The sequence below is a fragment of the Cyphomyrmex costatus genome, unplaced genomic scaffold, assembly GCF_001594065.2.
Source record: "Cyphomyrmex costatus isolate MS0001 unplaced genomic scaffold, Ccosl1.0 scaffold337, whole genome shotgun sequence".
Taxonomy (NCBI): Eukaryota; Metazoa; Arthropoda; class Insecta; order Hymenoptera; family Formicidae; genus Cyphomyrmex; species Cyphomyrmex costatus.
In genome coordinates this window covers 18,296-44,280 of record NW_017277525.1, presented here as the reverse complement: position 1 = coordinate 44,280, position 25,985 = coordinate 18,296, and the positions used below count along the sequence as shown (strand labels likewise).

Here is a 25,985-nt window from a genome sequence, read left to right as displayed (position 1 = left end):
CATTACGCATATTATAATTATAATTCATTAAGAAAATGCGTGCGTTTGCATTTTCAGCAACGTGTGCACGTGGACAGTATATTATGGCTAGCGCGTATTAGGGAATATTTATGACTTGATCTAAAATGGTGCATTATACTCGATACATCTGGGTCGTACCTATTAGCTGCAAGGGAAAATAACGAACCACAGATATGTCAAGTATAGAAAGCTTTTGGATGTTAATTTATAATACAGATGACAAATTATATATAACATGGAACAATATATAGGTAATACAAATTTTGTAATATGTAATTAAAATTGCGATAACATATCACGATACGAATCGCGTATCAATGAAAAATATAACAACTTGAATATATAATAATCTTTTCGACAAAATTCCGTTTCATGCTTTGACTTTGTATACTAATACATATAAATATTAAATGTAGCTGGAAAAATGAATAAAATTAATTTGTAAAATTAAATAACATTGAAAGAGAGGCTCGTCTTTCACGTTCTGGATTTTAATACACTTGCACGCGAGGACGCAATGTGATAACAGGAGAAAATAGAGGACATATATAACTTCGTTAATTTGATAAATTCTAAACATTTTTAAATGACGTTTTGACTACTACCGTGCACCGCGTTATACGCTTTTGTATTCATGCGGTTTATCAACGTTCCGGATATTACGCAGTCAAACAACAAAATGCGAATTTTTATCTTGCTTTGAAAATCGGAACGGTATCGTATTTACCTGTGTGTCGGTGATATATTGTCACCGGCTACGCGAACAGCTGCGCTCTCTCTACGAGTCAACAGGGAAAGAACTCCAGTGATCAGCGTGAAATATATCGCCGGAACGGTGACATTACCCCGAAATCGAGGATTCGGAGGATCCGCAAGTATGCGTGGGCGTGCTAGGATCTATTTACGCTTCTATAGGAGAACGTAACCGCAATCCGGACATGGACGAGAGAATACTTGGTCGGAGTGTAGTGACGGAACGACGGCACTTTATATACCTAAACGTGGAATATATCTGAAGGAATGAAAAAGGAAAAGGTGCTAGAAAACGGTCTTTATTAATCTGGGACGCGCTTAGTTATACCGAGTTATTTAATATTCCAACTTTATAACTCGCGCGCGTTCTGTTATCGAACATATACTATATTATACGACTAAAAAGCCGGCGGCGTTGTGCCGCTTTAATATAACGGCGTTTACAGCCATAGTATAAAACTTGCGCAGGGTGTCAGGTCGGAGGAAGGAAGAAACGCGACAAGCTAGCTCACGTTATACATCCCGCGCTAATATAAGCGCCCGCGCCGTCTCAGCGGCCGCGTAAAAGCCCCCCTCATACACCGAATGGCCGACGATTCTTCATCCCGTCCGAGTGACACTTAATTGCCAGTTTCTTCGACTTGTGCCCGGCCCTACTCGTGGGCCTCCTCGTCGTCGTCGTGCAGAAGCACGGCGATTCGCGCGGGTATTCGCATGATGAACGACCGAAGCTCGTCCTCTGACCACGCGAATTCCGCGGATTCGCAGAATTCTCTGGGCAACCGCAAAATTTCACGTTTCACTGTAGACACTTGGGAAACGCGTTAATCATTGCCACCTGCCTCGTCCTCGACTCTCTGGGATGTAAGAGAGGCGCAAGGAAACAAGAGAAAGAGAGAGAGAGAGAGAGAAAGCGAGAAAGACACAGGAAAGAGATTCTCACGGAACTCTCGTTGTCTCCTCCGGCTGAATTCCGGAAGAGCGATCGGCTGTCACGATTACCGATCGTTTCGGGTCCGTCCGACAAACGTGAGAAAAAAATAAAAGGACGCGAGGTACCTTCTTCGCGTGAAGAATGGTCGTCGTTTCGCGCCGAGTCCGAATCCCGTTAGCTTGTGGTCTTAACGGATGTCTGGCGAAGATATCTGGCCATGGAAAACTGTATACATATATCGAAACGCGGTTGCGACGAAACGTTTTACACAAAATGAGAATTTAATCGTTTAAAAAATCATGGGGAAAATATTTGACGATATCAATCGATAAGAAATACAGAGATTATCTGAAAAGCGTCTTTCAAACTCGCTTTTAATCCTTCTGCGGTTTTTTAAGATAAATTACATCCTCGGATAGCTAGGACTGGCGGAAAAAGGTGAAATTAGAGAAAGAGAAGATTTTATATATCCCAGACTTAATACTTTTTCATAGAGTAATTCTTTTCATGGTAATTAGTTCAGTCTGACCTTTTCTCTCGGGACAACCACGATATGTCACTGCGGAGCACCAAGCACTTCTCTCTGTACTTTTCCCTTCTGTGTTAAATCTTGTCATCGCTAAAGAATCGTTCTTGATTGCACTTCCAACGCTGCAGCGTCTGCTCGCGGATGCGCGCGACTATCGCGCACATGCTGCTTAGTCGGAGCTTCCACATCATTTGACTACATTGAGCACATCGTGTAACGACTATTTTGCATCAGCTTAGCGCTGAAAGGATTAAGTTTATAACCGAGTTTGAGGATTACGAAGTTGCGATGCGGTCCGTTGATGCAGACGGTTCATTCATACTACGAGCTTTATCGTCGCTAATTGAGATCTCGATGGACGAACTCCGCGAGCTCGTTGGCATTGATAGATGATGGATGCGCCCACCTATGTGGAATCATACGTCGGGGTCAATGTACCGATTTCAAGCGTTCCGCGAATGTCGATACAATTGGAAAAAAAAGTGTCTTGCTTCGTTTAAATTGCTTATTGAAATTTTTCAAGACTGTCCAAATTGCAAATTTGTCACGTGTCAGTGAAATCAGGATCAATGGTTCGCAAAATTTCATTTGGCTTTTAATTCCAAATTTAGATTCTCAGAGATTTAAGGCTTCACGCCCGAATGCGAAAAAAGTAAGTGAGGCGCAAAGATTAAATATTTTATTTCATTGATTTTAACACGTCGGCACAACACCCGTCGCATAAAGCACGAGTTTACCCCTCCCTTTACGGCGCGGCGTCGTTTCTGCACCATTCGTCCGCGAACTTTTTCTATTCTTTCCCGGTCGTGCGCGAGAGAAGAGCTCATCAGCTAATGGAAATGGCGATCGAACGTTAGAAACGATATCGATCAAAATATTCGACCGTTGCGAAGTGAGTAGAAAACTGGCCACGACGGCGACGAAAAAAGAGAACGGCAGTGGCGACGACGGCGACAACGACGACGACGACGACGACGACGACGATGACGACGACGATGGCGACGAACGCGTGGAAAAATGTAGCGCGAGAATGAGACGGAAGACCGCTACGTTGTACCTGCAAAGGCGGAAAATAATGTAATTATAATTTACGAGACGCAAACAGCACAATAGGCAAACGCGCGAACGGAATCATGTCGAACGGCGAACCGGTGGAAGAAGCAGAGATAGAGAAGTGAGAGACGACGAGACAAGTCGGGTGGAGTCATCGGGAAAGCAGCGACAAAGTGCGACGACGCGGTGCGAAAAGCCGATAAATCAGCCGACCTAGTCGGAATTAGTTACCGTTCCATTTTGTAGCAACGTTAAGTAAGTTGCCTTCCGCTCCGTTCTCCTGCTCGTCCTGTCTCAGCCTTCCTTCCGTACCTGCCCCCTCCCCCCTCTCTCTCTCTCTCTCTCTTTCTCTTCTCTCATTTCCTTACTCGTCCCTAGCACCCTTATCTCCGGGGGCGGCGGAGTAGCTCGTCCGTCCGCCTCTCTGTCTCGTTTTCCTCCTTGTTTCTTCAACGTGGAGGATCCGACGTACTCCACAGACTCGTTCGGAGACAAAACCATCGGTATATATCCGCATCGCGACAATCTCGCAAAATTCTCCGGTAAAGACCGCGCGCCGGTTCGTTTCCGGCGTGTGTCATGTCCCGCTTAACTGTCGTGTCTTATCGATGACATTAAATATCGTCGGGAGAGAGCGTTAGAAGCGCAGCTGCCGAATAGCCGATTGTATCTATGTTGGACGTTGTCGATCGTCTCTTTCGAACGAAATTCATTGTAACCTTCGACGAGTTTTATGGACCTTTGTCACCCGCAAGATTCAAAGATTTTTGATTATTGGTTTTGGTCAAAGCTTTGAGAAATTGAAAAAAGTTTCGCACGCGCAAAGTGTCCAACACAACTACCTATAGATTTTTAGGAACATTCAAATCTGTTGGAACATGTTCATTTTTCAACAAATAAAGTGGATTTACGGGTTGAATTATTCTATTATATTGCAGCATTTACAAAATATTTTTCTTCCTTCTGTCGTCAAAATACAATAGAAATTGTATTTTTGCGAAATCTCTCGATTCATCAAGCTTATTTAAAAAAAAATTTTTTTTTTAATCCATACCGTAAAGATTGAGATAATATTAAATTATTATCATCCTCGACAGTTTATTATAAGAAATAAAATTAACGCTGAACTATTGACCTTTGCCGAATAATAAAGTATGCTGAACTTGCGAGAATTCAAAGGTCACTTAACGCGCCTGCAAACGATAAACGAGCTGCTCGCTAGCCAGTAAAGTAGGTGATAACCTTTTTCTAGGCCACAGGCTACATCTTTTTTATCTTCATCTATTCGTAGCAGCTATTCGCACCGCTCAAAAAAAAAAGATGCAAAAAGGAGGGAAAAAACACACATTAAAGAGCACTTAGTAACGCTTATGCAATGAGACGCTATTGTCTGGAAAGCTTTGTAATTAATCAATTATCTTACGTATGCACGATGTTATAGTTGAAAGCTATTTTAAAAGAGGTGTCTCTCCTCTTATTTATAAAAACCAAAAACTAATGCGACGTGAAAGGTTGATCGGTGATATTTTTTCACTACTATAACTCAAGTTTATATCGTATATACGAACCTTGATATACAATATTTTCTGCGAGTGCGCTTGACATTCTACGGACGCGAATTGAAAAATAGAAAGATTCCGTAAATTTTGAGAGGAAGTGAAACGTTTTCAACAGATTTTCGATAATTTTATTTCTATACAATATCCGCACTTAGGAGGATCGATGCGTATCTCTTAGATATAAATCGCGCGCGATTGAAGCAAGTCATTTTTCATCGCTTGGAATCGTCGCTTCGGAATGATCGGAAAGAGGTGTCAAAAAAGTCTGATTTAAAGTCTAAATTAAATTTCATGACGAGAGGCGACGAACTTTTTGCTGCCGACAGCGACTACCGCTACAAACACGCAGTGCTCACGAACGTTCGTATTCGCGGTTACGCCAAAATGCGCAAGAAAATATGAACGTTCATCATTCGAACGGAACCGGAAACCCATGCGGATATATCCTCGGTACGGATTCTGCTGAGGGGAGGATATGGGTGTGCAGAAGGGAGAGTTGCTTAAATCTGCGGAGTTAGGACAGGACTTACCGCCAAGACGCGGCTCGCAAATGGCGTTCAAATTAATTTCAACAAAGTTCGTAAATTATTAATACCCGCCGGGCCGGCGGCTGCTGACTCGCTTGTTCCCGGCTAAATGTGCTGTTTAATTAGGAAATCCGCGATTGTGGTAAGACGGGGATTGTCAACGGTTTTACGTTACATTACAGGCTACCATGGAGCCTTTCCATGCGCTGACCGCCTGCCACGCAAGTGGATTGTGAATATATCTCGCATCCGCCAGTGAAACGAGCTTAAAACTATTCCGACAACGCCATGCAATGCCCGCGCGCGTATCACCGCCGTGTGTTGCGCCCACTCGCAATTACGCGACACGATGTGGAAGTTTGTAAAACAGCGTGGCGAAATCGTCACCGTAGGAGTAATGGTTCTGAGAATTCTTTTTACGCGACTAAAACGACTGCGGCGTGAAATTGCACCGCTTTGGATTAAAGCGTTAATCGCGGCATTTTGCAGATTATCAGAGTGTGACTAACTTTCAGACTGTATACGTACCGTCGTAACTTGGACAGGGAAAAAATTGGACGAAAATTGGACAGGAATATCAGAACAATACCATTTTCTCTCCTCATACATAATATATGATAGTTTACATAAGCAACGATCGCTATTCTAAAAACTGTCGATTGCCAATCTCACCGAGATAGCCACGTCTGACAGCGCGATATTCTCGCCAGTATAGAAATTGATCGCCGTAAGTGAATTCGTTCCCCAAATATAACGGGAGACGTACTCGGAATACTTGGTGACTCTAAGAATTTTGAGAGGACGGCTCATGAATGCAAATTAAAACGTTTGCCGCTTCTGCCGCGCATCTCTTTGCCTAGCCTTTCTTGGTGTTAGTTGGCTCCTCTTGCGTACGATGTTCAAAAGTCGATACTCGCAGCGGATAACGCTTAAATAAAAAAAAAGTGTATTACGTGTACATGTAAATAACACATGCGCGTACAGAATATAAATTATAATCTTAAATGAAGCTGTCGGTAAACCTGGTAAATTAATTAATGAAAAGACAATTGTGTATGTACGCATTGCACAATTAATTTACGCACGGCCAACGCTGAATGCACAGAATTAATGTATTTTTAATCGAATATCGTTAAACACGGTCAACATCGCCTGTAAACGCCGTTGCATACTATTTTCACGACATTAGATGCCCGCAAAATCGTCCGCTTTTACCTTCCACTTTCTTTATTTTTGCGGCATGCGCACACTCCTCTAAGTTTCTTCGCAGATATATAGGGCGCAACGCAATGCTCAACAATAAGAAAGCTTTAGAATGGCAGTGGCCATTACGGCACAGTATAATGCACATTTCCAGTCCAGCATTTCCAATAACATGCTGCTCTTAAAACGAAAATTATGCATTGACGAAACGATGAAGAAACGATAGAGAAAATTAAATGATGGTGCAATGTTTTCAACAAGAAATATATGTATTAGATAATACCGATCTTCAGTCGAGATTTAGATATATTTCCTTAAAAAATATATATACATATATGTATATTACATACATTATCGTAGACATATGTATGTAAGTCTCAAAGCGGAAATCGAGCTAAAAATGGCGTTAAGAGAACGGATGAAAAAGGAAAAGCTTGAACGTAGCGCGCAACTATATTTCCAATATTCTCGTAGCGACGCCAAGTTTGCTATAACGCAAAGTTCGCGATAAGTACGATCCTGATACAAACACTCATACAACATTCATGACTGACGACGTATTGATACCTTGCACCTTTTCAGTTTCAGTGCATCGCAAGTCCTTTCCCGTATCGATGCCTTTCCCTCTCAAGCGCGACTGTTAAAAGCACTGCGTCAGAACTGATATAAATATCTTCTCTCGTTAACTAAAAAAAAAAAAAAAAAAAAAAAAAAAAAAAAAAAAAAAAAAAAAAAAAAAAAAAAAAAAAAAAAAAAAAAAAAAAAATATTTAGGTATATATATGTGATATATTAAGTCTGATATATTTGATAATATAACAAGCCTGATCTATATAATATATGATAAAGAATATATATATATGTATAAATATATATATATATATATTTTTTTTTACTGTTGTGAGTTCACGAAGGTCGTTAAGGTAGCTACTCGGGGAGCCAAGATATTGCATTACTTTTTCCAAACTCGATAAAAGCCATTGTCGGCCTCGCGTCGACGGCTTTGAGGCGCGAGGTCGCAGCAATAGTGACCTGGCCAAATGACAGTTTTATCGAATTTCTTCATATCCTAGATACGAACACATATCGAAACATTGTATTGAACAGCAAAACGATGAATTACGAGATAGCTCTGTATTCAACGATGCATTATTGCATCCCTAAGCCAGCTTTTCAGCATCCCGATTATACGCATCGTATAGCAATATTAATTACCGCTGGTTAGTTTCTAAACCAAGTCAACAGTAAGTTAATATTGCACGCGCTGGCTCGTGTGATTTGTTTAGGAAAATAATGGCCGATAATTATCGTAACTACGATTGTGACGACCAACGTATTTAGTCTGTATGTCTCAATTACACGTATAATTTCTACCGTAATCTGTATTACATGAATTTTTACATACGAGCACGTGAAGTATAATTTTACATCTTTACACGTGCAGTGTGGTAACTTGGAATTTTACAATCATATTGCGGAACGCTAATGGTTTACGCACGGATAGACAGCGCACTGTTTATACGGCGAGAGAGGAAACTCGTGGGAGAAGCGCAGAAAATATATTCACGGGAAAATGTACAAGTACGCACGCTCACGCGCTCGTAACGCCAAGGTTCGCCTAATGACGGCATTTCTTCGGAAGATTCATCTTGCGAAGCGTACCTCAGCGATTCTGGCGTTAAATTACGGAAAGATTAATAACTGTCGAGAAGATTAAAGCGTAGAGACTCGAAACGAATACGCGCTACAATCGTGGTACCGTTATACGCGGCAAAGCGGGTTAAGATATTTATCACATTAAATAATTTCATACCTTCCTCCTTGTGAGACTCATTCAATCTTAATGCTATGCGAATAGTATAGATACATAAAGACGGCGAAACTATTACAAAAAAAAAAATGCGACAGCGCTAGAGACATGAATATCTTTTGTATTACAATTTTAATTTATTTGATGACAAATAGAGATGGTGTTTGCCTAACACAAATAAAAATTTGTTTTCGTCATATTGTTGTACGCTTTCAACGAGAGCGGGATTTCAAAAAAAATTCCTCTCATATATTTTAATTTGGAATATTTTATTTCCGCTAATAGAACTAATAAATACATGATTATTATTATCATACTTTTGTAGTCTTTGCGTGATTTTTATGCAACGCGTCCTCTTGATACAGCAGAGCCAGTGCTCGTTTGCATATTATAGCAGCCGTCGATGCGCAAGCACTTGTAATTAAAACACGAAATATTCATAATTTAATTCGTACAACGTATCTTTCAGTACAAAAAGATAAGGGCAACGAAGAAAGCTGTCGCGTAATTTAATTGGCATTTTTTCTTCCTTTGGCTGCGCCTCAATTAATTACTTTCGTTATGTTCTCTTTTTTATTCGTCAACTGTTGCCGCTCGTTAAGTCACCGTGTGCATCTCTTTGTTACAGCGTCTCTCTGCGACATGGTTTACAACAGCGATACAACAAAAACAGGCATAGTCATGTCACCTGGATACCCGAATCCATATCCATCCAGGACACATTGTACATACGACTTTCAGGGAAGAGGAAAGGAACGGGTGCAGGTGATATTCCAGGACTTGAATCTGTTTAATTCTCAGAGCAATCCAAATGAGTAAGTCTATCATATTTTATATAGTTCCTGAACTGTATGAATTCGTTGTACGAATATATCTTCACTCGGAAAATTATATCTGTTTTCGTAAGACTTGCACGGCCGCGCGATCGATTCCGTACGTCGTGAATATACCAGATTTATGTAGAACTGTTTTCACAAGTATATCATTGCGTTCAGTAGCAATGTAACTACATATATAGCACACAAACTATGCCTAGATCTTTCGATATATTCTTATGACACAACAGGTGTATGCTACCATAAACATTATGTACATATTTGCATGCATATAATAGACATCGCCATTCTGTCTTCAAACTGTTACACTGGAATACAACAAGTGCAATTTCAAAATGTCATGAGAAACTCACTTTGTAAGCCGGCCTAAGAGTAAGGCTGGTACTGCTTTTATTTCGTACTTTAACGTGTTATCGCTTTGTACCCTTTACTTTCAAAAATTGTGCGATGTCGAAAGCGTGCGGAGAAAGCGTAGGTTCCAATTTAGTAAATGTAGTAAAATTGTTGCCTTGGAGATTTTCAAATTTTTCTGGCACGTTTACGCACATCGTGCTTTCTTCCCTTCCAGGTCAATACCCATTCGCCTAAATTCGCCCATTTCTATACGTAAAGTTGCATTGTCACTTTACCAGTGTAAGACATTTTATTCGAATCCGACAAAAGATTCTGATTCTCAAAAATCTGACCAAGCTTTCGAGGATACCTCTGAGTTCGAAGAGGCAGAGATCGATCGAGAGCGTTTCCCTCTAACGTAGAGATTGAATGAAGAACCTGGCCGAGAAGAGACAGAGATCAGCATAGAAAATCCCGGGAAAACCGCTGCGATACAACCACTGCGGGTTCGCCGACAATTGCACTCGCCGCGATCACTTATCCTCTCATTCATTTTCCACGTGGCTGATCTTAAATACGATTTAATTAGGGTTTGTGCGTACTATTGAACTGACGTGGTACTTTCCCCATTGCTTCATAAGCATCTGCACTCGTGCATTCTGCAGTGATCACAAGAGCTTCTCTAAGTTGAAATAGTTACGATTAAATAAACTCTAGGAGCTAAGTTATACGAACGATATAATGCACACATGAATAATATGATTGTCATAATTCATAATTGTTCATTGCTTTTCTCTTTATGATAATAATGTGAAAAACTAAAAAGTTTCAAATAACACACGTTATTAATATAATTAAAATTACACTTAATTAATTGCGCACATATATAACTCTGATAAGTTATTTCGAAAAACCTAACATTTTCACAAGGAAGTGATAATATTTGCACAAACGTGTTAATATTATAATTATCATATTCAAAATATTTTTGTTGCGTGTATGTGTTGTTTTATGGAAATATTTTACCTTAGAATAACACAAGCATCGCTATCTCGCATTATCGTATTTATTCATACGATACAAGATGAACGTTTTGTAATATACATGATATCTACTCATGTGATGCATGTCGGAAATATGAGTGCATTCAAATGCTAAGGTAATTTCTTCTGAATAGACGTCCGTTGGAGAGCAGCCGCGTCGCATCGTCATCTGATTTTTCTCTCCAGTTTTCTTCAAATCATCCGAGTAGATTGGTCGAAATTTTCCGAGCACATGGTTTGCGCATTCATGCAGTAACGCTACACAAATTTGCTCATGTACGAAATCATTGCACATGATCACGCACATATAGGCCTGCCTTGTGTGTGTATTGGCAAATAATATTCTTTATTATATATCATATACATTATATTGGTTCTCTCTCGGTATGTCTTGCGAATTGTAAATTGGCTGGTTAAAAGCCATCCATTGCGGATTGTGCCCGCAGGACGATTGCGTAATTATGATACAGTAAACCACGGCACGTTGAGCTCAAATAGGAGTGTAATAGGAATGCTCAAACGCTAAACGCAGCAAGAGGACGGGGCTACTTTTATGCGAACATGTGTTTAACGTGATTGTTTCTTTAAAGCTTGCCGTAAAAAAGAACAACAGGATGACATGTTGCCTCTTTCACCAATTTAGTTGAAAGTTTTATAATTATATACTTGATGTAAACTGCGTGTGTTCAAAACATACCATCCTCAAAATTATTTTCTTTGGTCGAAATGCATCTCTTGTCGAGTTGTATCATGTTTACTTTGACTAGTTTACTATTAGATTTGTTGTTAAGTCAAATAAATATTTAATGTAACGCATTTGTGTTTTTCATATTATATGTCTATAAATATATTTTGAAGAGAAAACAAACGAGAGGAATCAGTAATAATGAAAATAATTAAAATTACGTTGATAAAGCTTGTAAATAGTAGCTTTATCAACGGGATTTTAATTATTTTTGGAGGAATTTTTTGTGAAATAGTACTCGCAGCTTATTTACTGATAAAAGTAATATAGATTCTAGTGTATCCATTTAAATATTTTATCCAGCAATCTCACACAAACATAAACGTATTCAATAAAAAACTGTACTTCTCCCTTTCTCTCTGTCTTATATCTTTATATTACTTTATTGTAAACATTTTAAATTTTATAGACGTTTATTTCTAATATGAGATTCTCTATTTCAATAAACATGTTATGCATCAAACGAAATTGATTGTTTTAAGTCGATTATAACTGATTGCAATTATTCGATATTTCCGACTCGACGAACAGATTGTAGCGGATAATTTTCGCGAGGGACGACAGCGAGTTTTCGTGTCAAGAGTTTGTGAAACGAAAGTCCAGACTCCAGAATGTCAACTCGGTGTCGAGTTATCGTTCAAAGTTCGCTAACGGCGCGGGCGTCGTAAGCACAGAATATAAAATTGGACAACGTGCAACGTGTTGCAGTACACACTCCGGTGCGCGTACCGGGACAAATACATCTTGATTCCTGTTCCTTGTGTTCTAACGGGACGTGAAATCAGAAATGGAAATACGAGTCCCCTCGGTAGCGGAGCATCTTTTGTCGAGGAAATGAAAAGTTTTTCCTATCGAATGTTATTTTGTGACGCGTAACGAAGGCTGCACATCGCGGTGACAACGCTGACGCGACTGCGCTCTGTGAGACAGTCCCAAAACTTTTTAAACCAAATAATTAACGCCGCGTTGAGTAATGAAAGCTATATTTTACTGGAAATTATTCTACCATCATAAATTTTGGAATATGTATGCAGATATTATTTTCTTTTTTCGTCAAATTTTTTTATCTACTATTTTTTTTTTCTCTTTACTCTTTAATATTGTAATTATATGTAGAATATTACCATAATAAATTGATCGTGCAGGAGGTGAGAGATACTTTATCTCTACAATTATTGTAATTATTGAAATTATGTGGTAATTGTTGGTTCTCCGTGAAATAATTATCGCGCTCAAAAGTATCAAATTTTGGTTGCAACCATAGATATGCACTTGAAACAAATAAAATAATTAATTTTCCAAATATAACATGTGTATCTATATACACATGTAAAGTGACACCCAGGAGAAATGCATTACAAATATATTATTTTTTATTGCAGTTGCGAGGGGGTCGATTCACTGGTGGCATTCGTGAATATAGATGGAAAGAAGGACAAAATAGATTCGTTCTGCGGAGATATACCACCGCGGCCTATCATGAGCAACGGTCCGCGGCTTTCCTTGGAGTTTCAGGGACTAACGTCATCTCGCCATTCGAGAGGCTTTAAAGCGACGTACACCTTCATGGAAAGTAAGTGGATTGATTTTAGTAAGTTTATGTCTGTAATGAAATTTAAATTTGCGAAAAAAAAAAACAATGGAATGAGATTGTATTTTATCTCGTGATAATTCAAAGTGAATCTTTCGAGTAGAAATCTTTCGCCGGGGTGCGAAACGCGCGTAGATTTACACGTATATTGTCTTCTCGTAAATCGATTGGAAACGTTCCAGTCCAGATGGACGACGGGGATCATCGAGAATAACTTATCGACATGGAACGTGTTCGCGGCGCAAGATCAGGCCATGACGTACGATCTTATATATTCGTAGATGGGGCACGGAGCCGTATTCCGGGCTTTTCTCCTATGAGCACCTATGTCCCGTCAAAATTTCAATTTCCGCCGAGCATTCTATCGCGATAGCAATGCGTCTCGCCGCGTTTCGCCGTTTATCACTCACACAGGTGAGCTCGGAGTTGTAGCACACACGGCCGCTGGACGAGCAGTAACGGAACAAATGGATCGCGAAGTGTATTCGTCTTATATCGAGAATCGAAAGAATGCGGAGGGATGCTTAACGTAAGAAAGTCACAGGGAGTGCATCTCGCGCGACTGTATACTGACGAAAGTTAACACAGGGCGTGCACGAACAACGAAGAAACGCGGAGGCAAACAATCTGTCCGAGATATCAAGTAGGGGGTAGAAGCAGGAGACAACTTTGCCGTGCCGTCAGTTAAGGGATGAATATCGCTCGATTATGCCGAGTATTTTATCGTCCTCCGGCTACTATCGAGCAGAGTCGAAAGTTCGCGCGCTATCGCATAATTGAAACGCGGCAAAATGGATCCTGACCTATTTTGCAACGGTGGAAAGAGATACGGCGGCGAAGTTCCGGCAAAGTCGCTCCTCCGCAGCTCCGTATTATGAATGTTAACGGCAAGTTTGAGTTTAATTTTTACGAGCGGGACGTAACCTCCCTCTTCTCCGCACTTCCGCCCACCCTCACCCACGTCTTTGAAACTTCGCGGCTGAATTATCGTACCGAGGGATGCGGGTACGTTCTTCGGGGGCCCACATAAATAGTCCTCGGGAGGATCCTTGAAAAAGACGGGGTTGCTCTCGCAAATCGAAGTAGGTATTCGGCAATCGAACTGGAACGGACACCGAGAAGAGATTCGCAATCGCGCTCCCTTCCTTCTCGCGCAGGAAACCAGACGCGGGTCTCACTCCCCGAACTGTCACAAGCACAACGACGTTCCTCGACGACGAATCGATATGACGCGTCTTAGAAAGGACTCACCGGTCCTGCAGGAATAACATTCTACGCGCTGACTAGGACATTTCCTTAGGGGAAGGCTGATGTCATCTCAGACTGATATGTGCGTGTCAACCGAGTCGCGCGATACATTTTCCCTATGCGACGTCTGTATACACATATCTTTACTCACGCTTGAAACTAGTAATTATGACATCGTTAGAGAGAGAGAGAGGGAGAGAGAGAAGTCACAACATAATCAGCAGACAAATTTCTCGCTCTTCGTCGTTATAATCGACGTCACGGCGACAATAGCAGGCGGATAATCGCGAATTACACCTTAACGACAAACACGCCATTGCAAACGCGAAGGACGCGAGATTTATGACGTCTACTCGGTGTAACCCGCCCTTCTCGCAATTAGTCTCGTCTTCCGCTGCGATGGTAAATTAGGCTCCCCCCACCCCACTAAAAAGCGAGTTTGTCTCTCGGTGCGAACACTTTGTGCGAAAATCTATTTTCTTCACCGCGTGTATTTACGATATATACGTCGATATCGTACGATATTTCTTTGCAGACGAGACGTAACCACCGCGTCGTGTGTGTTTGGACGGTGTCGCGTCGTCAGTTCATCGACGTTTCTCGCGGAAACTTATCGCTACGTCGATTCGTTTAGTCACGAGGAGGCGAGACGCGCGCGCCAAAGGACATCGACCGGAAGTTTCGGAATTCGGTCGAACGTTCCAAATATCGTCGACAGCAACGATGGCAGCGTTGGCAGTTAGCGAGCGACATATTCCTCACGACGTGACTAGTGAGAGAACTCGACTCGTCGGGTGAGACGGTGACGGATTTACGAATCCATCGTCGACGAAGAAGTGGGACAGAGCTTTTGGAAAACAACGTCGTCGTCGGCGTCGTAGCGCTTCGACATCCAAGCACATATATACGTGTACATATATATATATATATATATATAGCGTTCCGTGTTTGTCTGACGCTTTGTACATACGTATCCATACGCGTCGCGCCGGTATCAAACGTATGAAACTTACGGCCGTATTAGCAGCAACGCTTTAGTGTAACCTGGCGTATTCCGCTTTCGAACTTCCTCGGAGTTTCGACGCAATATTTCCGACGAACTCGGCAAAGTTGATACGGGTGCACATCGTACGTCGTATTGTTGCGTCAAGTCATACAGGGCGCGGGGAAGTGCGCCGCGTCGACTCATTCGGTCGACTCGCCAACTTCGGTCATCCATTAAACGTTAAACTTTTTAAACGAATCTAAAACATACGTCACACAGTGTGTGATGCTGACGTATACTGTTGCTGACCATTAAGATATTTGAAACATACGCGTCTCTCTCGCGTGAAACTATACAACTCTAACGCAAGTTAAGTAACTGGCCGCCACCCTCGAAAAAAAAAAAAAAAAGACGAGTTCACGGACAACGCTTTAAATACCTATGTGTACCTTGAAACAAGACCGTTTTGCATTTCGAGAGTTATTTCGCGCGAATAGTAGAACGAGGTGCCGGAATCGTTATCGTTGCGATTACAATTGCAAAGTTGGGAGGAGTCCGGCCGAGACAGGGCCAGGAAGGAAGGAAGGAAACGACGAGAAGGGAGCTCGGCGGCCGAACGCTCTCGGATACGCGCACGATGCCGAACTACGACTATCGCGCGAGACGGCAGCGAATCTTTTGTAATGTAGATCGCAGGACGATTTTAACGACGGTTATACCCACTCGAAAGTGTGATAAACAGTCTGCGTTCACCCATGATACATACAACGGCTCGAGGCGATCCTGTCCCTTCGTGCCCGCCCATGGCCGACTTCGGGACAGAGCGACGCGATCTGGCGCAACATAAATTGCCAGCTCGTATATACTTGAACATTCTTCCATGGCCGGGTATTATAAAAGTTCTCGCGAAACTTTATCAATTTTACGGATACGCCACGTGTACTAGGAAAAAAAAAAAAAAAAAAGAAATGAGAGCTCGTTTATACCGTCCTTTTCTCTCTCTCTCTCTCTCTCTCTCTCTCTCTCTCTCTCTCTCTTGCCTTTCGTTTGCTTTGATCGCTTTTTTACGTATATACGCGATCACACGTGTACGTACGTTTTGTATTTTTATACAATATAATCACGTACGCGAACGATCCGATTCCATCTCGTTTGCACCAACAAGATATTATCGGCTATATAATAATGCTTACCGCAGCTAATTTAAACAAAGAAAAATGATCGACGATATGTAATGTATACGATGTATGTAGTACATCCGTGTATTAAACGTTGCGTACAAAACAGTGATAACTTAGGTGTTTTCTACACGAGTTACACACGTATCCGCCTTGATCGGAAGGTAGAAGCTACCGGTGGCATGGCGAAGAAATTCTCTCGTCTCGGCAATCTTGAAAAATTGATACCGTAGGCCGTCTCGACTAGGCTTTATCGGAGTAACGGGCAACTAAACGTACCATTTTATTGGATCCTACGCTCCGATACGCTGCGAATACCGAGCGAGGCTGAAGCGCTGTGGTAGGTAGCTGTGCGTGAATCTCAATCGCGAAGCCGGTCTGGCGAAACAAAATAGGTTTCCCGTCTACCGTGTAACTCGCCGGCTTACTTCGAGATTCGCTCGACCGACACACAATCCCGTGATACCAAAAGTTCGAGGCACAGCGTTGTCCAACAACAAACATGGCGGGATTGTTGATCCATGTTTGTTCCTTCAGCGTGTAACAGCATGCGTAGTTATAATATCTGTAGCATCCGGTGCATAGTTATGCAGAGTACCTGGTTTAACGTCGCCACGAAATTTAGAGCTTCTTTTTGCGCGAACACAAAACAGTGCTTAGGCGGAAGTTTGTTTACGGATGTAAATTTCGTTGCATAAGTTACGAGTACTTATACAAGCGCGAAACGTTGGCGATTAATAATCAGGCCTATAAATTACTTGAAAATGTTGACTGAATTTTTCTTTATCGCGGACAAATACATCGAAGCTATATAAAATTAGTAGCTCATTACCGTTGATTCGCGCAATTTATCGTCAATTTTGCCGTTGGCATTTCCGTCAAACTGCAGCGCGAAACGTACGTCACAGGGTTCACAAATATCCTGTAATTTCCGCAGAAATGTACAAAGCGTGGACAAACGCGACGTTCTCGTTACTTTAACCCCTCCTCCCTCACCCTCACACCTCACGTAATCGGAGGGACATTGCTTGTTGCAAGCGCGAAACAAACGACGCGACTGGAAAAAAGAGCAGATCGAGGAGGGTAGAGTGAGGTCATTTCAAAATGAAAACCCTACGTTGAAACGCGAGACGCCGGTGATACAAGTAGAAAAAACTGCAACCATCGCGCCCTTGCCAGCCAAACGAAACAATATGGGACTTCAATTCAGGATGACGTCACCGGTGAGCGTATAAGACCACCTAACGAAAACAAAGCGTTATTAATATAATATTATATCCTCTCGAGCTTGATGAAAGATAAATAATTGTAACTATTAAATTTGTATGTTGAAATTGTGCGGATAATTCATGATTAAATAACGTTCGTTTTACTAAATATTTAATGAACATTAAAGAACCATCGAGTAACTATTTGCTCATGGACATTAATTCGATAATGCATTGGTAATATAAACATCAGTGATCCACTATCGCATCGATCTCGGTAATTTGCAAGAACATTTCGGAAAATTTATTTATTTATTTATTTATTTATGCCCTCTATGCTGATATAATACCGTTTGGAAACTTAGTAATATTGATTTATTTACTCTATATCGTAATGCACTCAGTCCGACGAGGCAGTTTATATTTTCTGGCACGTCGCTAATCATTGAAATAAAATCAGCCAATTCATAATTTGAACGGTGTGTTGCAGTTACGCAACTCGCATATCTGACAGAGTGTTCGCATCGCGGATGAATAACTGATCGATTAAATTATATAATAACATTATTAAAATGTGTCTCGTTCAACGTTTGCCCGATTGAAAATAAATTTAGGTACTTTTGCAAATGTTTAGTGGAAAACAACATTTTAGCGAAAGAAACATTTATTATTATCAACTTTATATAAAAATTTAATAAATCCTCTCTTTTATACACAGATTTCATTAAAACAGATGTTTGATCATTATTTCTAGCAAATCTCTTTTTGTCTTTCTCTGACTTTGCTTATATATTTTTGATATACAAGGTGTCTCTTTAACAAAATATTTTTTGCTGTTTGATCAGGCAATCCATATCGTTGTTAAAATCTTAATATACAATTTAGTTACCGAGATATCTAACATTGAAAATTCTTGAAGTTGTAAAGGCGGACAATGAGAAATGAACTCTAAATTTTCCAAGGAATTTGCAGTTGGGGAAAAAAATGCAAGATGCTTGAAGCACCCAGTAAATCAAGCTTCTTGCTTATTAGAGGTACGCTTAACAAGTGAGTAATTGTTGCGCGCAACTTTCTTCGGGTCCTTTCTTAGCTCGAGTACACGCTATCCGTATAATAAAGTTGATGTACAAAACAGGTACGCTCCTTTCCCAATAGCGGTCGGAATGGAAATTATGAACATTTACATGCAAATTTAATCTATTTGATAGCGAAGACTTGCGAAAAAATAAGAAGAAAATTATAATGCAACTTTATTTTCTTTCAAAAGAGTCAAAGCAAAGTGGTGGAATAATTCAGTACTCATCGTTTTTTCTCTCTTTTTTTTTTTTTTTTTGGAATTTAATGATACGTTACATATTTCTACGCTCGATCATCCGAATGTTCTGCAACGTGCTGTTCCAGACGCCACAAATGAATATCGGATCGCGCGGGCATGTCCGATCGAACGTAACACGCGTTATCCGGCGAGCCCTTAACCGCGCGTTACCCGTCGCGAGCTATCGGGAAATGTCATAAAGCGAAGCGTGACCGTGTCATAAATATCCGATTCTGACGTCGAAATTCAACGGACGATCCCTACGGGAGACAAATTGTGCGACAACCAGAAACGCGACCCGTCGCTGCATTAAGGAATTACATGCATAGCTCGCACCGCGCACGCATCAGTCACTTCCATTGATTGCGCAGATAGAATATATGCTGCAAAAAGTCGCGTAAGAACGTTGAATACTGTATTACTTAATGGGATTTGTCACTTCGTGACATTTCGCGCACTATATATCTACGTAAATCCTTAAAACGTATACATACGTATGTATAATTATAATAACTCACTCATTTCAATTTTCGTGACAGAAACGTCTATTAGAACGCTCATTGCCGCATTTCCAAGCAAAATGTATATTCTACGCATATCTGACACAATGCCGCATCGCATCGTTATATATAGTAGTGAATGATAATTTCAATCGTAATCAGTAGCCGCATCGATAATAAGCAGCAGCTGATTTAGCAGTATTCTCGATTATTCCACATTGCGTTAGTATGGGACATATAATTTACAAATATTTACACTATACCCAATCATTGGAGATGGTAAATTCTATTAAAAGCAGGTACCATAGCGCACGGATGTTGCGATCTGTTTGTCCTACTGCTAATTACGCGGAGCATTTCGTTCTCAATGAATCAGCGAAATTGTGTCGTATTCGATACTTGCTGATCTTGTCATTTTTATTTTTTTTAATCTGTGTATAATGTCGATTAGACTGGAATTGCAAATGCGGAATGTATTGATACAACGTTACAGGATATAAATGATAAATCATTACGCGATTGTGCAAGACATTTATAAAAGCGATATTTGCTTTGTTACTTGTCACGATTGTTGAAAGGCGTTTAATGTAATTTTATCGAATTTTAATAAACGCGTCCATCATAATTTCAATGGGAAATTTTATTAAGCTCCCTTAATCGAAATTGGCTAATACACGACGTTGCTGGCTGCACGATGCATTTTCGTTGCATCTTCCAATTCTATTGGAAATATTTTCGCATGAATATTTTTCGCTATGAATATTTTCCTATAATTCGCCTTTCAATAAATTCATAATTTGAGAGACCAGGTAGCCGCATCTTCTGTCGCTACAGTTGCTAAATAATTTTCATTTTTTCTATTTCTTTCTCGTCAAACGAAAACGAAATTAATTAATTTTCGTCCTGCATTATGGAAAACCGCACTAATCGCCTAGATTGCGCGACGTTCTCCGTTGCGACTTTCTGTATACCATACGTACAACGATGCGCCACTGAATTCTATGCTTAATTCGCCAGGCAAGCATTCGCTGACATCGTACACTCGTATCACGCTCGTCTGATTAAAATCTTCGCGAATGCTGCGCTGTGAATACTCGCTGCCATTGTATCGCGTTACGTAAATCGAGGTATTACTTAGTTATACGGAGGGATACGAATACGGGACGCGGAAGAAAGATGAAAGAGATAGAAGGAGAGCAAAAGAGTTATACGGCTCGAACGAATTATACGGCAAATGGCACGCAGAAAAGAGAAAGGGCAACCGACCGTTGTTTTCCGAGATATGTTAGTGCACCACGAGAAACCGGAAGTATTCGGGACAATGTATGCGAGCGCACATATCTGGAGCGCTCCTGAGTTTAGCTCGTACAGTAGCATTATGTCGCCGATGCTAAACGCTCGCGATATCTCGATAGTGCGCATGATATGGCGCGCCCCCGCCGTCAAGGAGCGTCTTTTTTTATTGTTACGACCTCGTAACAATAAAAATCACGACGAACGCGGAACATTAATTGCAACTTTTTAATAATAATAAAATAATTTTTTTCTTCAAAAATATTTCTATATATATAGGGTAACACGTTCTATTAATATGATGCCTTTAAACTAACTTGTTCACTACTGAATTAATTGTTAAATATTGTAGCTTTAATTTTATCTGCTTAAAATCAATATCGATTACATATATTCTTACAATTTCAATGTATATTTAGAATACAACGTTCTCAGCTTCAATACAGAGCACACTAGTGGAGACAAACTTAAAATCTGGCGGTATTATTGGACTCACACATAATAAATTTTTCATGTCATCCTTCGAAAAACAGATTTACTCTATACTTTAATAGTTGAAAAATAGAATATTACCTTTAGTATTGTATGTACATATTATTAATAATTTTATCGTTTAGTATCGTATATACATATGTTCGGTTTCAATAGAAATATATTCGGTTTCAATATATTAATTCTAATATATGAAGACTAAATAATTATAAAACACTAAATAATAACATCGACGATGTATTAGTCTATCAACGAGAATTTTATGCACTCCTGCATTTGATGCATGCGTAAATAAAAACTTACGTTTTCGCGAATTGATATCGTTACTATAAATAAAAAAAGAAATCGTCCTCTTTTTCATACAGGATTTTTTACAATACAAAATTTTACAACCATTTTACGTCCCATAAATAAAAAGGATTTACAGGATTTTTTTTTATATGTATACATCAAACGTTTGAAACATGAAACGTTGCTCCGATTGCAGGCGTGGAGAAACGCGATATGAAAAGGCTGTAGATTATTACATTTGTTATATGTGGTATTGAAAAATTACAGGTAGTAACTTTGCAGTATGATATTTGAACACAATTTTTCCATCTCTTCGGGTCACCATTTTTATGACGAGATTTACTCGTATGGTACATAAATAACCAAAGAAGACGTATATTTATAGATTGATTTTCCAAAATCGTCTAAATTCTGACTTCATTCAAATTGAGTCCCAATTTCTATGTATTATTCACAATTTCTTGGTTAAGACTGTGTGAATTTTAATATTACTCCTTATGAATATGAAGCACAGTCTCTCATAACCGAATTTTGCATGAGCTGGTAACGCTGGCGACGATGAAAGGGACAATACGATCACAAAGTGCGTTAAAAGGGAAAGGTAACAACTAAGTGAGATGGTTCCTGAGCTGACCTCAGCAGCGTACTCGCAACGCTTTTCAAACATTTTCACACTTTTTCCCCGGAGGCCGACTCATACTTTTCTTCTTCTTCTTCTTCTTCCTCCAACAAGCTGACTGCAACAAGAAAGAGAGAGAGAGAGAGAGAGTAAGCAGACCGCGTACACGGTGACCATAACAAATGTGGCTAACTAAGCACAAAAGTCTCGCGAAAGCTTATTACTCGATGTTTACAGCCTGGAGGAAACTTGGCCCGTGCTCTCGTAGCGTGGTGTACCGCACTTTAGGAACTCACAAGAGGAGTTCTACAGTAACTGCGACCACCGCGAGTCGTTTCAAACGGGGCCTGTGTGTGACAACGGGGCCAATTCCGTAATTAACATACCTACTTTCCTCCCCTTCTCTTCTTTTTTCTACTCTCTTTCACTGTCGGAAACGTTCTGCGTGCGAATCGGTAAGACACGTCGACGATGTCGTTGAAACTGTTGGATATTTCTCAACAAGAGAATACGGCGAAGTAGGATGGAAATCACTTTTCAGGAAGTTTCCCAGCGGAAGGAAACACCGATCTTTTCTAAACCATCCGCGCTCCGTAGCAGCCGTCGCTCTAGGGCGTCCGTCGCGATCGAAGTTAATTGAGTCGTCCGTAATGAGGTTTCGGCCGCTTCTGTCGAGAAATTTTAATCGGCCGAGAGGATCGCGGCGGGGAAGAAAGAGGTGCCTCCAAGTCGCCCCGAACGACCAACGCTTGGAATGTTTGCAAGGAGTTATTCAATTATTTTACGTCCCGCCGCGCCGGTCCGAGGTGCTCTCACTCGATTTGCTCGTCGCGAGGGACAGCGAGGGATCAGTCCTGAACAAATTCAACTACGTCGAACAGTATTGATGCGATTGAAAAAAAGGTGCAAGGTGAAATAATTTTTTGTGGCAAAAAAAGTGGAATTAAATGCAATTCAGTATAGTAGTATGGCAGTTCGTGTTCGACGTTATATTGGATATAGTCCGCATAGCTATTTTTCGCTCGAATAAGGCAACTGATTGATCCTGGTGTCTGCCAATTCTTGTCCAGTAAAACCCGATCGATTGAAAGCATAAGCTTGGTTCTTTACACAATTTGGCAGAATTTAAAAAAATCAAGTTGTGCGTTCGCGCGAGCGATGGGATGTGTGACCATTTTTTTTCTCACTGTAACATAAAATTGAGAAAAATCGACTTTATTCTGCTGAACGAAAAATGAATTAGAAATAACAGTATTACTGACTGATATTCTCGTACTCGCGATCGATAATCCATTACACGACGAATATATGATCGAATCTGACCATGAAAACCATTGTACCAATTCGCACAATTGTTCTGTCCGTCCACTTGCCTGGTAACAAGTGCACAGACTACTTATTATAGCTATAAGTTTATAAATCTGGTAAAATAATTGGTCAACTTTCCTTTTATTATCTACACATTGACATAGTAATGACAGCTTCCAAAAGTTTAGTTGATATTATACTTAAAACATTTAACTTATTTTACAATAGACTTATACAATTTACTTTAGAAATAAGCGGAGATAGAATAAATTTTTCAGACCTCACCATTCCATTAACAATAATAATTTTATCGAATTCGATTGGTATCATAAGCTTACGTTCTCGGGAAGATATTTAAACTTTTTATTTTCACACTCTCTGTCTTAAAAAGAGGAATAATAATAGGAATGATTGACAGAGCATTTTTAGTTATTACATCCCAAATATCATCAAAAAAACACGGAATACATATTGTTAGTACCATATTAAAAACGATTATCTTGTTGATTTCATGTTTAATACAATTAATGCTCGTTTAAAAGTTTTAATTCATAATTATACGAAAAAGCAGATAAATTTGAAAGATAAAAACGAGATTAATAAAGAATGCTTTTCATGATTTCTGATTCCTTATATCCTGAGAATTTCTGTTAAATTTAAAAGAATGAATAAAAATTTCAACACAAAATTAGTATTCATTAGTTTAAATAAATTGGGCAAATTTATTAAGGTGCAGAAAGATATTCTTCCACGAGATAAAAAGAAAAATGTTGTATAATGTACAAGATATCGTGGAACTCCTGTAACGCATCTATGTTGGACGGACGGTTCAAAATCCTAATTGGCAACCCTGACGGCAATGTGTACACAATCTATCGTATTTTCAGACACTATCATCATCAAATCATCTTATAAACAATCTAGCGTAAGAACAGGCTATTGTACGTCAGAGGTATTATACCGGGATAATTATAGAGATATTGCGGGGAAGGCTTTACACGCACGAGCTTTATCAAAACTGGCGGTTTAATATTCGATTTCGACACTGTCTACATTGAAGCTGTCGATTAATAATACATTAGTAATTACTTCGATATTATTCATATTTCTCGGGCGTATTACAATGTCACGATTGTACTGCCAATGATTTGTATTATGTTGCGCAGCTAACCATTAGTGCATGTCAATATTTATTAAGCCGCTCGAGGGATTATAAACGGTCCTGTAATAATGAAGTGTGCGCGGATAATAAATTGTGATGACGAAAAAACAACGAGAAACTCGCAGCCCCTTTTTCACGCTGTTGGAATACCATAAATTGAATCAATTTTGTTCCTCACCCTTTCCTTTCCTCTCTGATAAACACGGTGATAATTTTATAATGTTAGAAGAACCAAAGAATAGTTGAAAGAGAGAAATCGTTAAGAGACGCTTTCGAGTCACTTTAGTACTCGCATGAATATCGACCCCTTCAAGTTTCAGTGCACTTACAAATACACTTTATTCTTTCAGACTTTGGTGTAACGACAGGTCGGCAGGAGGGGCAGTATCCGTGTGCCTTTGTTTTCAACAGCAACGAGACCCGGAACGGTACATTCACGTCGCCAAATTATCCTGGACTGTATCCTCGTGCCACGGAATGCTACTACTTTTTCAATGGTCAAGCTAATGAACGGGTTCACCTTCATTTTCACTTCTTCGACGTCGAGGGAGTGTTACCGTAAGTCCAATGAACAAGCAAATTCTTTCACGTTGTTTTTTTCAAGAAATTCAAAAAAAGTGCGAGATACAGCCAGATAATTGGCCAATTTTAAATAACAGCATCGAAATTGCGAGTATTGTCAATATCTGACGAATGAGATCATATAGAAATATAATAATGAGAAATGAAAATTAATTAACGCGAATAATAATATTTGCATGGGAAAAGAAGATAAATTAAAAGGAGATAATAACAATTGTGCTAGCGGCAAAAATCGCAGTTAATAAATAATGAAACGTTTACACTTCACATACTTCGATAATGAATTGAATTGATTATCCTGCATGGGGTTTCCATAACGTTGAAAGAACCAGACGATGCGCGCGTTCGTACAATATACCTAATACAATATCAGATTTAACCCTAGAATCATAAACGCGCAGCATCGTCAAGTTTACGATGATTTATGAATTTGGGATAAATTATATGTATCGGAAAACTATTCGTCTGACCTAAGATTCAATGGATACAATGCGATCACCTTTAAACAAATTTAGAATCTTTCCACGAAGGAGAATCGATAGCGCTTAGTGCTTCTCAATTCTAAACCACGGGAGTTGGGATGGCTCGTTATATCAAACTGCATCCAAGTTCTCTCAGCTACTTATTGAAACACGAAGGGAGCCCTGATGAAGGTTCGGCAACCAATACTCCAGAAACAGAGGCAATTACGTGTCAACCACGCCGCACACTGTTATTAACGAGCATATTATCCATTCGATCCGATGCAACAATAAGAAGTATAACGTGTTGAGAAAATAATATAACGATGTAGCGTAAGATCCGCGTACATTAAAAACGAATCGAGGTAGGCAGATGTACAGAAAGAGATAGAGCCATAAACTGCTAC

General features: G+C 39.9%; 1 protein-coding gene across 1 annotated transcript in view; it reads left to right on the top strand.

The window, feature by feature from the left end:
* The window catches only part of Sol1 (CUB domain-containing protein Sol1), a 202,224-nt gene that overhangs the window by 169,165 nt on the left and 7,074 nt on the right, over positions 1 to 25,985 (top strand). Inside the window, exons 8-10 of the mRNA XM_018542596.1 lie at positions 9,017 to 9,203; positions 12,728 to 12,918; positions 24,886 to 25,093. Coding sequence (XP_018398098.1) covers positions 9,017 to 9,203; positions 12,728 to 12,918; positions 24,886 to 25,093 — 586 coding nt within the window. The remainder of the gene's footprint in view (positions 1 to 9,016; positions 9,204 to 12,727; positions 12,919 to 24,885; positions 25,094 to 25,985) is intronic.